Source organism: Lithobates pipiens, unplaced genomic scaffold (genome assembly GCF_037356315.1).
Source record: "Lithobates pipiens isolate NorthernLeopardFrog02 unplaced genomic scaffold, aLitPip1_a1.2 Scaffold_13, whole genome shotgun sequence".
NCBI classification, from domain to species: Eukaryota; Metazoa; Chordata; class Amphibia; order Anura; family Ranidae; genus Lithobates; species Lithobates pipiens.
The window spans coordinates 120,075,369-120,093,614 of NW_027507718.1; the positions used below are offsets into that span (position 1 = coordinate 120,075,369).

At 46.7% G+C, this 18,246-nt stretch overlaps 1 protein-coding gene across 2 annotated transcripts in view; it reads right to left on the bottom strand.

Moving 5' to 3' along the window:
• Positions 1–18,246, bottom strand: part of SLC25A42 (solute carrier family 25 member 42) — a 105,713-nt gene that overhangs the window by 37,274 nt on the left and 50,193 nt on the right. For both annotated transcript variants that reach the window (XM_077475466.1, XM_077475467.1), the window contains exons 3-5: positions 16,437–16,548; positions 14,147–14,172; positions 5,819–5,985 (exon numbers count right to left, since the gene is read on the bottom strand). In XM_077475466.1, the coding sequence (XP_077331592.1) occupies positions 5,819–5,985; positions 14,147–14,172; positions 16,437–16,548 (305 nt within the window). The remainder of the gene's footprint in view (positions 1–5,818; positions 5,986–14,146; positions 14,173–16,436; positions 16,549–18,246) is intronic.

Genomic DNA, 18,246 nt, shown 5'->3' on the forward strand with positions numbered 1-18,246 from the left:
GCCAGAGGATCTCTTGTTCTAGACACAAACTGCTGTAGCTTGTTGTTGAACCTGGATGCCAGTAGGTCGACCGCTGGCCATCCCCATCATTGGCAAATTTCCTGAAACACCTCTAGGTGTAGAGACCATTCCCCCGGGCAGATCTGCTGGCGGCCGAGATAATCTGCCTTTCAGTTCTCTATTCCCGGGATATTGGCTGCCGATATAATTGCCACATGTTCCTCTGCTCAGGCTAGTATGTAGTTCCCCTCCTTCAGAGCTGAACGACTCCTGGTACCGTCTTGGTGGTTTATATAGGCCACTGCTGTGGCATTATCGGACTGAACAATGATGGGGCAGTCCTGAAGCTCCACCGTCCAGAAACGTAGGGCCAGACGTACTGCTCGTAATTCTAGGATGTTGATGGGCAGGGTCTCCTCTGTCCCTGACCATTTTGACTGAGCTGCGAGCCCGTCTCGGGTCACTCCCCAGCCTGAGAGACTGGCATCTGTAGTCAGTACTCTCCAAGAATTTAGCCTTTCGCAGGTTCTGATCCTGCAAAAACCAGGTTTAGGCTTAAGCATGCCCCAGGAGATAAGCAGGGCTTTTCTTACCCTGTTCCAAGCCAACAAGATGTCTTGTTGTAAAGGCCTGGAATTGAACTGGGCATAAGGCACTGCCCAAAAGGAGGATACCATCCTCCCTAGATAAGGCTCATACCATCCTCCCTAGAAGACACATAAAGAGCCGAATGGAGGGTTGTCTGGTGCCCCTTATCTGATGCACTTGATCTTTCAGGGCACAGATCCTTACGGGTGGCCAGAATACTCTTGCATTAACCGTGTTTAGAATCAGACCTAAATATCTTAGACTTTGAGCTGGTCTCAAGGCTGACATTTTAGTATTTTTATGATCCAGCCTAAGCTTTTCAAATACCTCACTGTGTATATTATACTCTGTTCTAGAGCCTGTACTGAGTGATCTCTGAGCAGGAGGTTGCCCAGATACATGAGCATCAGGATCCCTTGGGCCCCTAAGCGACCCAGTACTGGTGCTAGGACCTTTGTGAAGACCCGGGGAGCTGTAGCAAGCCCGAAGGGCAAAGCCACAAACTGAAAATGACGTTTCTCCACTGCAAAACGTAGGAACATCTGATGATGCTGAAAGATAGGTACGCTTCCTTTATATCAATGGAGGCTAAAAAGTCTCCCCTAAAGGACTTTATCAAAAGATACTTGTTCAGGGATCTTAGGTCCAAAATGGGCAGTGTGTCCCCGTTTGGTTTCTGAACCGTAAATAGGTTTGAGTAAAACCCTGTGCCCCTTTCGGATAGCGGAACCTGTACAATTACGCCTTGATGCACTAGATGAGGTAGTGCCTGATGCAATAAGTTTGCTTTTGGAGGATCCGAGGGAATGCTGGATCTTAGAAACCTCTGAGGGAGAACCCCCTCATAACACCAGCTTGTAACCACGAGATATAATTGAGGTGACCCACTCGTCCTGAATTGTTGTTTTCAAAATGTCTGTAAAGTGCAACAGCCCCCCCCCCAACCGATGGAGTGGGGGCATCCCCTTAAAAGGAGGGTTTGGTGCTGGGTTTAGAGGAATTTTGGACCCAGGACTTTTTCTGGCCCTGTGGCTTGCCCCTGGCCCTAGTGCCCTGCTGACGGCGGAACTACCCTGACACCGGGTTTTTAAATGAGGGACGTTTGGTGCTTTTCTTTACAGGAAGTAGAGAACTCTTCCCTCCGGAAAACCATTGGATATATTTGTCCAAATGATCACTGAATAAATGTTCCCCATTGCACTGCTGCACCGTGCATCTACAGCTGGCACGCTCCATTTTTTGACAAACTTTTCATCCATGCGATATAAAAGGGAAAACCTTTTAGAAGGCAAAAAAAGTCCTGTCAGGATGTTCCCAATCAGCATACACCGCCTGTTCAAACAGGGGGTGTAGCGGGAAAGTTTGTGCGACCTGAAAGGGTCTCAGAGATCCCAAAGAGGACCAGGGGTGCTCAGTCACCTCTGCAAGAGGCAACTTAAAGGCAGAACAAATCATTTCGGTCAGAGTCAGGATCAAAAACCCCTGTGACTGAGAGGCAGACATCGAGTGGATATCTTCTTGTCCAGATTGCAAGGAAACAGACTCATCTGCCGGGCACTCCACCGAATCCTGGGCTTTAAGCTCTTCCCCATCCTCAACCCATTCCTGCTCTAGACGAGGAGACTCTAGGGAGGGGGATCTGTCACGCTTCCTGCCACCCTGCGGGATGGAGGCAATCATGCCGTCAATCCTGTGCTCTAACCCGGCTAGGGCTGAGGATAGTTCATCCTTCGTGATAAAGGGTGAAGCAGAGGCGTTGACTGTAGGCACAATACCAGATAGGTGCAGTAGCTCAAATTGCCCAGGAGCCTCTGGTCTTTCAGGGGATATAGCACTAGGGATACGACTAGGTTCATCAGGAACTACTGATGACATAGGTGTGCCCTTCCCTGTGGTGTTAGTCCCGCTCCTCTTTTTGGAAGACATTCAATGCCTGCAGTAGAGTACTTAAGTGTAATTAAAACACCCCAGAAGGGAGACCCTTTAATAGGGCTCACCAAGTCCCTAAGCAACAATCCTGCTAAGCAACACCTGGTGACTCACGTGACCCAGGTAAGGAGAAATGAACCAGTGCAAGTGTTTGTTCAGCGTCTGCTCTGTGTCCCACAGCTGCCTTCTCGAAGCACCACATGCTTAGCCTGCACAGCTTAAATAAGCTGGGTATGCGCCGAAACGTTCCATGCATGTGTGTGTACACATGTGCGCAGTCCCGGCAAATGGCTGTGATTGCATTCGCGTACATCGCAAATTTTCATGCGCCCAGATAAACGCTACATCGCATGTGCGGGCGAAGGCGCGTGCGCCATGGCCGCCAAACTGCTGAGCCCAGCAGCGTTCTAGCGAACGCATGTGCACCATGGTGAACCAAGGCAAAATAGTGCACCGTGGTGCGCCATCATACAGGTAAACAACAGCCAGACACAAGCAAAAAACAAAAAGGGTACACCTTGCAAACACCCACAGCTAGCCCAGAACTCCCCCCGTGTATGGTAACTGCACACAGGTGTCCAGCCTTTAGCTAGCTTGACTGATTGTTACAATCACTGGGATGCCCCACAATAATAAAATAAAAGGGGTTTCACTTACCTGTCCAGGCGCAGGGCCACTTAGAAACTAAGGGCCCAATCTTCACCCTCCGCGGTGGGTTTCCGTCACTTGGACCTTCAAGGACTGGGTGCCCTTTCCTGTTTAATGTCCTCTCCCTTGGACCTATACAGCACCCTGCAGGAAATGCCTTAGCGCTGTAGTGTCCAGGATTTCCATTCCGTAGGGGCCAGAGGCCACATTACAGGCAAAACCTTGCAGGATCTTGAGTCTTCTTTGCGAGGCTCAGGTACCATTTATCTAGGCATTAAAGCCTGTGCCAAATGGATATGATCGGTCATTTTTGGAACCGTTTGTGGGACCAGAGACCTATTGCTCAGAGAGCTCAAACAAACCGTGCCATCCACCTTGCAGACACTGGTAAAAAACTGAAGTGCTTCCTGTATGGGAGAGGTTATATAGAGGATCACTTCCTGTCTGAAGACTTTTGGTCTACCAGTGTCCATTCACCTAATGAAGTATAACCCAGCAGGTAATGAATATTAGCCTGACTCTGTGTCCCATGATGTATGAAAAAGAAAATCATTTATATATAATTCATAATATTACAAATGCTGATTGGTGCCTCCTTCCGTTTATGCGTGGTTATACATTTAAAAAGAGAAGAGCAGGCTTGCTACAGCCTGTGCGCTTTTCTTGCCTACATAATAACTTTCAGATAACCCTTCACTTCAGAGCATTCAAGCAAGGCATCATGTGTTTTTGTAGATCAGCCTGTAAATTAAATGAGGCATGTGACAAAGTTGTTGAATAAAGTCCAGTGATAATCACTGTGTGATCTAACTGAAATGTTTCTGTTTACATGGCACAGTGTGCATTTGTTAGTATGAGTCACATCTGTATTCCTTAAAAAACTTAAAGTGGTTGTAAACCCTTACAACACACTTTTGACCTACCAGGTAAGCCTAGATTAAGGCTTACCTGTAGGTCCAAGAAATATCTCCTAAACCTATACGGTTTAGGAGATATTTGCCCGAAGACAGGCACCGCTGCCTACGGCGCATGCGCCGTAGACAGAGGCGCGCAGGCGCACTGAGCGCGCGCATCGTCGACGAAGAGGCCGCGCGTGTTGGCTCCCGTGCGCATGCGCGGGAATGACGTCATCGCGGCTTCGCCAAATGACAGCGGCGGAGTTGCGAGACCCCACCGAGAAGATGGATGCGCCGGACTACAGGGGACAGCGGTGACTTCGCTGGCTCCTGTGTCAGGTAAGTGACACATAATGGACTACTATGTGATGCATAGTAGTCCATTATGCTTTGCCTTTGCAGGGAATGAAAGAGGAAGTAAACCCATCAGTGTTTACTTCCTCTAAGCAGGCCATACATGGATTTGATCTATGTATGGGTACTCTATTGATCAAAAGTCTGTGCAACCACCCTGTTCGTTTTTTTCCGAACCACCAGTGCTGCCGGCTATAGCCACCACTTTGCGAGAACACAATAGCTCCAACACCTCGAATGTGGGGATGGGGGAAATTTTATATAAATAAATATATATATATATATATATATATATATATATATATATATATATATATATATATATATATATATATATATATATATATATATATATACACACACACATACACACACACACTATACTAGTGATTAGAGTGGGTGGGGGAAGGATGTTTGTGTGTTAAGTTTTTAAATTGGTGTTAATTTTTTATTTTTTTTTACTATTTGTATACAGACCTTTTTTTTTTTTTATAAACGAGGCAAAATTGGATAAAGGATTCTCCCAGCAATAAGAGTTCTCTAAAAAGAATTAGGCTGGGCTCCCATTTATGCGAGGGGTCACATAGCATGTGATTTGCACAGGAAACGCAGCACATTCCTTGGCAAATTACATGCAATTCTGTGTGGTGCAATTTGACCCCATCATTTTGTAAGGCTCAAATTGTACCGTATCTACATGAAAAAAAAAACGCAGGCACTTTTTTTTTTTCTTGTCGCACTGGAATTTTAGCGATTATAGCAAATGTACTGTGTTCTGCAACCTGCTTTTGGGGTGTTGTTAACTTTTAATTGACACACGCAGAAGATGAACACAGCGCGATTGCTATAAGGTGTGCTACGCAGCAAGTCCTGTGCGTTCCCTGCATATTTCATATATTCCTGATTAAAAACATAGTGCTACTATTACTACTAATAAAAAAAAGTAATAAAGAAATAAAATATTTCTAAACTTATTTACTTTCCCTTTAATAAATGTCAAGGTACATTGCTGGGACCAGAAAAACAGTGCAATACTTCCAGGCAAGGGCTTCCACAGAACCTGAAAGTGATCCAGTAAAAGCCATGTCAGCTTTCTTTAAGACCATGTATAAAAATACTATGCAGTTCTGGTTGGTCATGGTTATGTTTAGCATGCAGGCAAGGAGATAACATGCCTTACATTATCTTGCTAACAATCTACCAACAGTGACAGAGGTGATAACAAGAAACCAACTACAGAACCACAAAGCAGATGCTTGCATTTTAGCTTGACAAGTCCAAACCATAACTTAACCGTACAACACAGCAGCAAACTGTGATCATGTCCTCAGAATGAAGTGCATAGAGAAACACCAAATTTACAGAACATATTCAGTATTTTGACAAAACAGAAAAATACTTACGCTCCTCGAAAGCCATAGTAGCTTCCAAGTAATTTTTTGTACTGTTCGTGTGCACAAAACTGTATGGCTGCATATGGGATAACACGCACCATGGTTGCAGAATTGCCCCTCCATAGGCTCAGGAAACCCTCATTGAGGTAGGTGCGGTAGATTAACTTGTAAGCTTCCTGGAGGGAAGAAGTTAAACTTTAACAACCACCCTGAGTTTTTTTATTTTTTATTCTTTAAACAGAAATGAGAAAGGGATAAACAGTCAGTCACATAGAGCAAATATCAGTACAGCCATGTAGAGTAGATACATTAAAATACCACAATGTCCCTGCAACTTGCTGCTACACTTCTATATGCAAAGTCTCAATTGTATACTGTACCCACACAAAAGCCTCCTATCACATTAGTATCTAAACCACAATGATCATTAGCATATGCAAGATGCAAGCAACCTACCTTTACTTGATCAGAATCCACTCTTATGCTAGGTACACACAGGCAGTTTTTTTTTATTCAACCAAGTGGACTGAACAAAAAAAAAAACAAAAAAAAAAAAAAAAAAAGGGAAGAAGAGGAGGAGCCAATTTTAAAACTACCCGATTTTAGTACAGCGAATTCCTCGCTACGCTATTGTGTTCTAACAGGACAATTGCCCCCTGCCAGAACACACCAGTCAGTGCTCTCTGCCAATGGCTTTTCGACAGAAGCTGGTGTTTGGCTGGCTTCTGTTGAACAGGCTGGCGTACACACGGTCCAAATTACAGCAGTTTTTTGTTAAATCTGCAAATATTTAGCCCGTGTATACAGGGCTTAGGACCACATTCACTACAGTGTATGCCCATGCAAGGGCTGTGTTTACTTTCACAGGGATGCACAGGTGTTCTGTGCATCTGTGTCAGCAGTCCCACTGATGTCATGGGATGGAGTGGCTGCATGACACAGCCACTACTCCCAATTTGACATCTGTGTGGGTGCTGGTGCACGGTCCTCAACACACACTGTCTGCATTCAGCTATGCACTCGCACGAATGTCAAACTGGGAGTAGTGGCTGTGTCCATGCAGCCCCTGCATCCCATGACATCAATGGGACTGCCTATATGGAGATGCATGGAACACCTGTGTATCCCCATGTAGGGTAACACAGCCCTCAGATGGGAGAATGCTGTAGTAAATCAATGTAAATGAGGCCTTAAATGCAGAATCAATGCCCAGTTTTCAAAAACTGCAAGCAGGCAGGTGCTTTATTGCACGAGAGACATGCAATGAAGCATTGCAATCCTCTCTGGAATGTACACTGGAGTTACACAAGCTGTGTTGGGATGACTGCACTCCTGTGCATGCACAAGATTGACATCATCCTGCAACAGCCACTGAAGGCACCCATAGCCCGGCACCAAAAATAAGCCGGGTTGAACTTGTTGGCGAGGGACATTGGACTATTGAAGCAGAGATAAAGTTCTGCTCCCTTTCTGCTTTAACTTAGAGGCAGCAATTATGAATTTGAACTCTGCATCTACTGGAGTTTACTGTATGGTATGTTTTTCCGTTTCTCTATATGTATACATATACAGTACACTTGATCATCTGCACAAGACACCACTATTTTTGTTCCTCGTCATTAATATTTTTTTATTAAGGGACTTTTTCTGAAGATGTGAAATCTCTTCGAAACATTAATGCTAGCGGCCTCTGCAACACAGAGCTGATGGATTTTTAAAAAAACTTCCCTGACAATTTAATCACCCATCCCACACAAAGTCCCACAAGGACAAAGGTTTGGTTCCCCCAATACACTGTATGAGATCACTATCAAGGTTAAAGGTCTACCAGGAGACACATATTCAACAAGTGCAACCTACCCAGATGTAAGCAATCTGCCCTTTTTTTCACCAACATATTACTAAGCTTGACTATCTCCATACACGAGTTAAGGCCCATTCACAAAGGTCGACTTGCTCCGTGCCCAGTGCAGGGCTGTCTTTTCCTGGCATGGATGCACAGGTGTTGCATGCATCCTCGTGCTATTGTCCCATTGATGTCTACTGGGACATGTAGCTGCAAGGACATGTCAGTAGATATGACATGCGGGTCTCCAAATGTAAACAGGGCGAGTTGGGGGACCCGCACCCACCTGCATTACAACAATGGGATTCCAGCAAAGGGAGGCACACAACAGACGGCCCTGCATGGAGCGCAGAGCTGATTGCCCCATGTGAGCAGGGCCTATAAAACTACACTAAATTGGTCTCTCTAGTCTTTTCCCACTGTCCTTGTTTTTCACTCATTTTTTCCTTTCTCCCTGAGAGCAAAAACAACAACTAAAATGTTCTAAGCAGTAATGACTATTCAGTCCATGTCTATATTATGTATTTTTAACAAATTGCAGTTAGACAGTTTAAATATATTATGTTCTAAACAGCAAATCACAGTAAAAATAGGATTTTTGTACTCGCCGTAAAATCCTTTTCTCTGATGTTCATTGACGGACACAGCACCTTAATCTTGACCTTAGGGTTATATCGCCACCTTTAGGAGAGTACTAGGCAGAACACATAAAAAGAACACAGCACCGCCCAGGGGGTGGTCCTACTGGCTATAACCCCTCACTCGCTCCCAGCAGCTCAGTTTGTCAAAAAGCAGTACAAACAAATCGGAGGGGGTGGGTTCTGTGTCTATCAATGAACATCAGACAAAAGGATTTTACGGCGAGTACAAAAATCCTATTTTCTCTTTCGTTCATTGACGGACACAGCACCTTAATCTTGACCTTAGGGACGTCCCCAAGCAGGGGTGGGAACAGAAAGAAAAACTCCACCCATAACAAAAAACTCCTCCTCAGAGGGGTCCCAACCTCAAAACGGCCACCTGCAAAACCTTGCGGCCGAAGCACACATCCGAAGATGCGCCCACATCAACCTTAGAAAATTTAGTGAAAGTGTGAATGGAAGACCAAGTTGCCACCTTACACACCTGGGAAACGGATGCTTGATGTCGGTAAGCCCAGGAGGCACCAATTGGCCTGGTAGAAAGTGCCTTAACAGGGAAGGGAGGCGCCCGCCCCCTTATGGCATAAGCCTGAACCACAGTCTGTCTGATCTACCGAGAAACGGTGGCTGACGAGACCGCCAGGCTCTTCTTCGGACCAGCCCCCGATACAAACAGAGAGTCTGACCTCTGGAAAGGAGCCGTAGCAGACAGATACACTCGCAGAGCCCAGACCACATTCAAAGAATGTAAAGAGACTTCCATGGGATGCGATGGCTGAGGATATAAGGACGGGAGCACAAATATCCTCATTTAGATGAAAGGCCGAAACAACCTTTGGAAGAAAAGAAGGCTGCGGACACAGCAATGCCTTATCCTTTTAGAGGATCAAGTAGGGAGACTTGCATGACAAGGCTGGCAACTCAGAAAACCACCTTGCAGACATAATAGCCACTAGAAAGAATACTTTCTGAGATAGTGTTAATAAAGGGATCTCCCTAATGTTTTCAAACAGCAGCCTCTGAAGCACCAAGAGCACCAGATTCAAATCCCATGGAGGCAGTGGCGGTCATACCGGAGGGGCCACATGCGGAACCCCCTGAACAAACATACACACCAATGAGTGAGTCACCAACGGTCGCTGAAAAGAGATAGCCCCTTAATGGTGCTTAATGCAAGTTTCTGATCCACTCCTCGCTGCAAAAACAGCAGGATCCTGGAAACTGAATATATACGTGGCCGCCACCCCATCTCCCCACACATGGAGATGTAGGCCTTCCACGTGCGATGATGAATCTTCCGGGAAGAAGACTTGCGCTCCCTCAGCATAGTGAAAATTACTGAAGCTGACAGTCCTCGGTCTCTCAGCACCTGGCTTTCAACAGCCATGCCGTTAAAACCAGCCACGGTAAAGCAGGATGAAGTATCAGACCTTGCGACAGCAGGTCCCCCCGGAACATCTGCCACCATTTATACTATGTTGGCGTACCAAGGATGTTGAGGCCAATCTGGGGCAATCAGAATCACCGAAATCCCCTTGGCCTCCACGCTGCGTAGCAGACGACGGAGGAGTCTGAGAGGGGGATAAGCATAAACCAGCCGATAATGCCCCCATGGGGCCACCAACGCGTCTGATGTGTCCGCCCAGGGATCTTTTGACCTGGCCACAAACCTCTGTACCTTCCGATTGAGCCGAGACGATAGGAGAGCCACATCCGGCACGCCTCACCTTAGGCAAATGAGCTGAAAAACTTCTGGATGCAGTGACCATTCCTCCTGGTCCAGCAACTGCTGACTGAGGTAGTCCGCCTGACAGTTTTCTACTCCAGGAATGTATACGGCTGATAGAGCCAGCATGTGCCGCTCTGCCTACTGTAGGATGTGAGAGACCTCCAGCGCTGCAGCTGAACTCCTTGTCCCTCCTTGATGATTGACATACGCCACCGCCGTCGATCCTGACCGGACGCCCCTTCGCCCTCTGCGACCATTTGGAGAGGCCCCGCCTGATCGTCTGAAGCGCCAGTACGTTGATCGGCAGATGGCATTCTTCCTGCGTCCAGGATGAAAGAAGAGGTCCGATACTTCATCCTGCTTTACCGTGGCTGGTTTTAATGGCATGGTTGTTGAAAGCCAGGTGCTGAGAGACCAAGGACTGCCAGCTTCAGTAATTTTCACTATGCTGAGGGAGCAGAAGTCTTCTTCCCGAAAGATTTATCATCAACCCTGGGCCGACTGGATGCCCCAAATAACCCCCAGCCGGTTAGACTAGCATCCGTCGTGATCACCGTCCGATGAAGAAGAAGGAATGACTTCCCGGTCTGAAGGGCCGGAGACCTCAGCCACCAAAGAAGCGAAGCCCTGACTAGCTGGATCATCCGAATTTGACAATCGAGGGATGTTGAAGATTTGTCCCATTTGGACAGGATCTCTTTCTGCAAGACTCGAGTGTGGAATGGAGCATACGGTACCCCCTCGAAAGTAGCTACCATGAGGCTCAGAACTCGCATGCAAAAACGCCACCTGCGGGACATTAATAACTGCACCGCGGATTTAAGAGTCTGCAGCTTGTTCGAAGGGAGAAAAACTCTCACCTCTGAGGAGTCCAGAATCAACCCCAAGAACTCCAGGCGTTGAGTCGGCACCAACACAGGCTTCTGGTTCAACACCCAACCAAACTCCCGCAGAGTCTGTATGGTGATCACCACATCCTCCCTTAATTCTGAGGCAGAAGCTGCTTTCAGGAGATCGTCCAGGTAACCCACGATTGCGATCCCTCATTGTCTCAGCAAGGCCAGAATTGGGGCCAGCACCTTGGTGAAGACCCTTGGCACCGTCGCTAGGCCAAAGGGAACAGCTACAAATTGGTAGTGCTCGTCCCCAACCACAAATCACAGAAATCTCTGGTGTCCAACATATATGGGGACATGCAAGTATGCATCCTTGAAGTCCAAAGACGCCAAGAAATCCCCTTGATGAAGTGCAACGACCATGGAACGAACCGATTCCATCCTGAACCTTCACACCTTCACGAAGCAATTGAGGGCCTTGAGATCCAGGACCGGACAGACCCCTTTCTTCTTTGGGACTACAAACAGATTGGAGTAGAATCCCTATAAGCTTTCAGGCGTCGGTACAGACACCATCACCCCCCGCAGTAGTAAGTCCTGTACTGCCCCAAACAAGGCCTCCCGACGAGTCGGAAGAAGATGAAGATTGGAGGGAAAAAAATCTGTCTGGCGGACAAGAAAGAAACTTAATCTTGTAGCCTGACAAAACTAGTTCCCACCAGTTCCATGCCCCAACTCACGGTGCAACAAGTTAGCCTATTCAGTAAGTGTTTGTGACACCAGGGCCGTGGCTAACCGGCCACAATGCTGACCTCACCACCGTAAACATGGACCGGGCAACCGCCTCGGCCCTTCTGTCGGCAGGGTCCTTGAAAGAAGTGGACGCTATAACCTGGATACCAGGGGGTCAACAACCAGAGATGTCAATTTTTTCAGGAAACTCTCCTCAAAAGGGGTAATGCATCGCCATTCGTCTCGGGACTAAAAAGGCCCGCTGCGGGCTTCCCTATTCCTTGTAAATAAACTTATCAAAATAAGTTAAATAAGGAAACACCTTGCGGGCTGGCTTGTGGGACCCAAAAGGGACCAACGCCTCTGCAGATGCCCCCGCCGTATCCTCCATCTTTAAGGTATCTGGCACCGCTGCGATAAGTGCTCCTACTAGAGCTCTTTCCTGCGCTGACACTGTCCAAATGGTCCTAGTCCGCATTCTCTGAAACATTAGAACAGGGGCCGCCTGCCACAGCGGCACCCGAGTCTGAATCAGAGTTCCCCACACAGAAGACGGGGGGGGGGGGACATTTTTGCCCCCCTTGCGCCCACACGCCGCTTCTACCCTGTCAACAAATGATTCCAGGACTGCCGACAGAGCATCCATAGGCACCGCAGGTGCAGGGGAACCGGTTGCTATAACAGGGGTGTCTGGAGAAGAAGAGCCGGCCTCTGAAACCATGCTGACCCATGCTCGCCTGTCACCCTTAGGGATCTAAGGCATGCAACAACAAATGTCCACCCTCCTAGTTGCCACAGACTGGGGGGCCCCCCCGCAGGACTCACCACCCTGACCCAGGCGTTGCGCCGTGCTGCCGCTGTCCGCTCTCTCCTCTGCCTGCCACAAGGTGTGTCGTGTCTGTTTTTGCGCTGTACCAGTCTAAACCAGCCACCCAGTGCTAGAGCACAACAGACCTGAGGCTACCAGAAAATGGCCACCTCAGCAAAAAGCATCTGAAAACGCTGGGAAAACGACCACCGGACTCCAAGAAAATGGCTGCAGCCATAAGAAAATGGCCACGGTTCCCGCAGCAAGCATTCCCCCACATGGCAGCACACAGACACCCAAAAAAAGACACCAAAAAAATGGACGTACCACCAACCTCCCAGCGCAGCCCTCTGCCAGGACCCAGAGACCACCCAGAGGACCCCCGGCCAGGTAGGTGCTCCGCACCCCCTATGCCCAGTCACACAGCAGTCCCTTAGAATGGGGAGGAGGGAAAGAGGCAGAGAGAGAATAAAGGGAGAGAGAGACCCCCCAATCGACCTCCCAGGGAATTCCCAGCTGCTCCATCCTGCCTAAACAGGTGGAACCATACTTAACTCTCCTGCAGGGACTGCTGGACGCACTCCACAGACAGACCCATAATCTGAGCAGTACGGGGTGGCTGTCGGCCACGGCACACTGTGACTCGGACAGCAGTAGCCCGGTCATATGTGTGCCCCAGAGCATATAGCTCACCAGCCACCCCTGGACTAGAACGGGGCCTGTTGCGGCCAAACCAGCGCGTAGCTTAGGTCTGCACGCACTCAATCGCTAGGCTGGGGAGACTACCAGGATCTATATTGCCCAGCCTGTCACCCAGCCCTGCTGTTGATTGTAGATCGCAGGAACCAAAAACAGCAAAAAAGAAAAAATTCCAAGGACCACTGGTCCCCACAGGGAGACAGGTCCTTCTAGACTAGGCAGAAAAAAAAAAACAGCTGCTGGGAGGGGTTATAGCCAGTAGGACCGCCCCCTAGGCGGTGCAGTGTTTTTTTATGTGTTCTGCCTAGTCCTCTCCTAAAGGTAGCGATATAACCCTAAGGTCAAGATTAATATGCTGTGTCAGTCAATGAACAAAAGAGAAATGCCCTCTATTAGCCTTTACTATGAAGCAAAACATGTGAAAACGTGAATCAGCTCATGTGCTGCAAACAAATTCTGCAGAAATGACTGACTGCTTCTAAAGCCCAACTACCAAGCATTTTGTTTCAGGACGGGTTCCCTTTATAAAAAGGGAAATTCCATGGTATGCCAAGTTTTCAAATAAAATAGTATATGAGCCAAAACATTAATCACTGCACCCCAAATCAGTAAAAGATTTGGTTTGTTAACTTAACTTTGTTAAGGATGATAAAACAGTAGGGGACAGTGTATAGATGACAAGAATTTACTATCTAGTTTTGTCCCCCAAAATAAGTCAATGCTAAAGCTATAAAAGTCAAATCACAGGAAAAAAAAAAAAAAAAAAAAAAAAAAGGAAATCATAGGGGCCAGCAATAACAATGTATTGCTTACATGAGAGAGCTTATGTTGATGGTTAGGTATTTTACCCTCTTGTAATAACAATAGAAGACATGTATTGCTGTCCACAAAAACTTTCAAGATAAGCAGATATGCTGTAGTCACAAATAAGCATAACAAGCCTCATTCTGCATTATCATTATGTATCAATTATCAAGAGGTTCCAGAGAGGATAAAGGAAAGCTATAGATAAAACAAGAAAACCCCACATCAACATCTGCACTTACCTTTGCTGAAAATCTGTTTGAAGATACTGGGAAAAGGAGAAAGATTATTAAAAGAAAAGCATTTTTTGATTTTTGCATATCATATTACTTAATTTAAAATGTTATATTGTATACACAGAATAGTCCTAGCTACGTGAATGTTCTGCAAAAATACTAAAGGCCTCATTGACACTAGCACTCTGGCATTTAGCCTTTCTAAATGAAGGCATAGTCATCTGGGAAGTATATACAACTTTTATTCCTCCCAGATCACCTGCCTGATGTTGCTGCACTTAGCTCTTTTTAGTCATGTTTATACATGTTTAGCCTCACTTAGCTGTGTGTAGAGTTTCCAGATCCTGAACACAAACATTTCTGTTTTCCTTTGTGTCTGGGGTGATGCATCTGCACGGATGTCACATCAAGAGTCACGATAGTGTCCTTGCAGCCATTGCGTCTCAATTGACAGCAATGGAACTGCCTGCATGGAACACCTGTGCATCCCTGTGCTGGTAAAAATAGCCCTCATCTGGGGCATGGATTCATTCACCCCATGTAAACAAGGCCTAATGCAGCTAAACTAACTGCACCTAAATGCCGGGAAACACTCCGTGTGAGTGGCATCAAAATCATTACATACATTTTAATGCCTTTAGAAATGCCATCTAAATGCATACAAATGTAAGTTCGACAGTGCCAGTGTGAATGAGGCCTAACAGAAACCATAAAAACCCTCATCATTCCTGCACTACCTGCTGCTCTGAACTTACACAGTAAAAGGCCACACGGATAAATATTATCTGAGTAGAGAATTTAGCCTTCTGAGAGGTTGTCATGATAACCTAGAGAACAGCGAGGTTGATTTACTAAAACGAGAGTGCAAAATCTGGTGCAACAGTGCATAGAAACCAATCAGCTTCCAGGCTGTTTTGTAAAAATATAACTGAACAAGCTGGAGTTAGAAGCAGATTGGTTACCATGCACAACTGCACCAGACTTTGCACTCTCCAGTTTTAGTAAATCAACCCCTGGTTTGAAGCAGAAGTCAAAAATTTGCTGAAAGTCTCACTTTGTGTGTGCCTTAACTTTACCAGACATCATGGCTAACCCTCTTCCAAATGCCTTCCAATGAGATTGCCTCTCTTAGCCCCATTCACACCAGAGCGTAGCATGAATAGGCAATTTAGAGGAAATTTTTGTGTGAAGTACTATACGGGACCAGTATGCTTCTTTGGGGCAGGACCATATTTTATTTTTTTTGACCCCTTAAACTTTTATTATGGGAGTGCCTGAAAAACGCACATAACGTGTTTTTTCTAGGGGTGTCCCAATACCACTTTTTTAAGACCGAGTACAAGTACCGATACTTCTCTACCCCCCCCCCCCCCAAGTACTCGCAAATAGATTACCGATGTGACAGTTTTCAAGGCACAATACAGACCAAGGATCTCTTTTGCCACTAACGGAGACACGGAACGTCACTTCTGGTACCAAATGCGATCGATCCGGTCACCGATTTTGATGGAACATGCAGCTATGCCCTGCACCCCTGCCCCGGGCCAGCTTACATAGTTCCACTGCTGCCAGCCTGTTGAGGACTCGCTCTCCGCTCGCTGACTTCTGGTTGCAAGCAACGCCACCTCATTCCCAGGTATCGGATTAGGCACCGGGAGCATTTGCGCGAGTACAAGTACTATCGGCATCTGGACAACCCTAGTTTCTGCAGGCTCAAGACCACAACCGTCCCCAATTCCACTTAATAAGTAGCATGTGGACCCTTCTGAGCTGCAGACACTTGATTAAATTAAAGGCATGGAATTTTGTTTATAGAGCATTTTGAAGCTTTGTGTTTCAAACTACAGAACGCTCAGGTGTAAATAAGGGCTTAGAAGGAAGAGGATGTGTAGTTGGTAGAGCTTAGTGATAATCTAGGGAAAAAAGTCAAGGTGTAAGAAACAAAGTGACTCAATGTGTAAACAAATTTGCCCGCTACAAAAGAACACATTTAGGGCCAGTTCACAACACATGCAGTCCAGTGCGTTTTTGTTGTGCATCAAAAACACATGGAAGGTAGGTTGTATGGTTTCCAATGGCATAGTTCACACTAGTGCTGTCGGTTCCACTAAAGCATGCAGGAGGGGACCATGAAATCAACACTCCTGGAGTGTTGGATTCTGCAGTTTCCTCAGCCAGCAAAGATGGAGCTGGCAGAAGGAAAGGGTGTATTAAAATGTCTTGTTTGCAAAACTTTAAAATGTAGTATATGTTCATTCCCATGTACTCTGCTTTTGCTTGCCAAAAGTGAACCTACCTTGGAATATGATTTTGGTTCTGTCCAGTGGAGCAACTGCTGTCTTGGCCACAGCGCCAGCCAAAGCGCCAGACATTAAGGAGTTGACGACTCCCTTGCCATTTTTGTTTCCCTAGTGAAACAGAATAGAATGTTATAACAGCAATCTACAAAAAGTATTGTTATGCCTAATGGGCATTATACAATGTTTCATACTTCAGATCAGCAAAGTTAACTAGAACGCTGGGCTGTGGAGGAGGCGAGAGTGGCTGGCTCAGGTTTTCAGCAGCACATTTCAGCCTTTGCAGCATCTGGGTGGATCCCCAACATTAAAGTTGGGATTTCTCCACAGTCTGGACCATCCGAGCGTCAGCTGACAGCAATTTTAGCCCACTGTCTGCTGAACATGGGTCGCAGGAGTGCAGAACGAAGTGCTCTCCTGTGACTCACACCTGTGTACACCTACTGTAGCTTTACAAAACGAGAGTGCTAGAATAGCTTTTTCACCCAATCTTTTTTTGTAAATCTTGTTTAGCGGGGGGGGGGGGTGGGGGCTGGTGGATGATATGCTGCCGACCACCGATAATAAAAATTTTTTTTAAAAATAATAAAAAATGTTTAACGCTGCTGACCACCGATTTTACCCCCCCTTTTTTTTTTTACATTTTGTGGGGGGTAGGGCCGGATATGCTGCCGACCACAGATAATAAATGTTCGGCAGCATAATTCCCCCCCCCCCCCTGCCAAACAAGATAAAAAAAATAAATAAAAAAAAAGGGTCATTATCGGTGGTCGCCAGCATACCAATCAGCACAACCCCCCCCCCCCCCCCCCAAATGCAGATATGGGCAATTTACAGGTTGCAGATAGCAGATATACTCTGCCCCGTGATGCTGGGGCTGCATACTCTGCCCCGTGATGCTGGGGCTGCATACTCTGCCCCGTGATGCTGGGGCTGCATACTCTGCCCCGTGATGCTGGGGCTGCATACTCTGCCCCGTGATGCTGGGGCTGCATACTCTGCCCCGTGATGCTGGGGCTGCATAAGCCTGACACTGTGTGGAAGCAAGTGGAATACAGGGGACGGAGTGGGTGGATTCTATAAGGGGTGTGGCTTATTAGAAGTGGGAGGGGCCAAATATGGGGGCGTGGTCTTGCACCCCCCCCCCCCCCCATACTAAAACTTCACCAGCCGCCACTGCATTACATGAAAGGTAGGTTAATAATATGACTTAGGATTACAAAATCTTCAGTTTTACTCAAATTAGTTGATGCAAAAATGAATACACCCCATAACAAAAACTACTACATATAGCAGGGCTTGACAAACCCCAGGCGCCAGGTCGCATTTGCGACTAGAATTCGCGTCCTGGCACAACACAGCTGGGGTATCCTGTCTCCGTGTGGACCCCGAACTCGGCCGCGCGATTGCATCGGGCCGCGCCGGCCAGTAATTGAGGCCGCGGCTTTGCGGCCTTCAAAAGTCTTTCCGTAGTCTGGCGCCATCTTGTGGTGGATGTTGAAATTACAACCCATCCAATAATACTAATCCTAATGGAGCTTCAAAGCCCTGCCTGTTTTTCACTGCCCGCCCATTTCCTTCCCAAAGTGAAGAGAAGGAAGTGGTTGCGGGCGTCATCTGGCGCCTTTTGACCAACGATGAGTGTGGTGACAAATATATATATATAATTTTATTTTTATTTTTCATAATAATAGCTTTTATTTTTTAAAAGTAAAAAAAAATTTATTTTAATTAAGGGAAAAAAAAATATTATTTGTAATCCTACCTGCTTGGCCCCTTTCACAAGGGCTCTCTGATCAGGTTCACCTG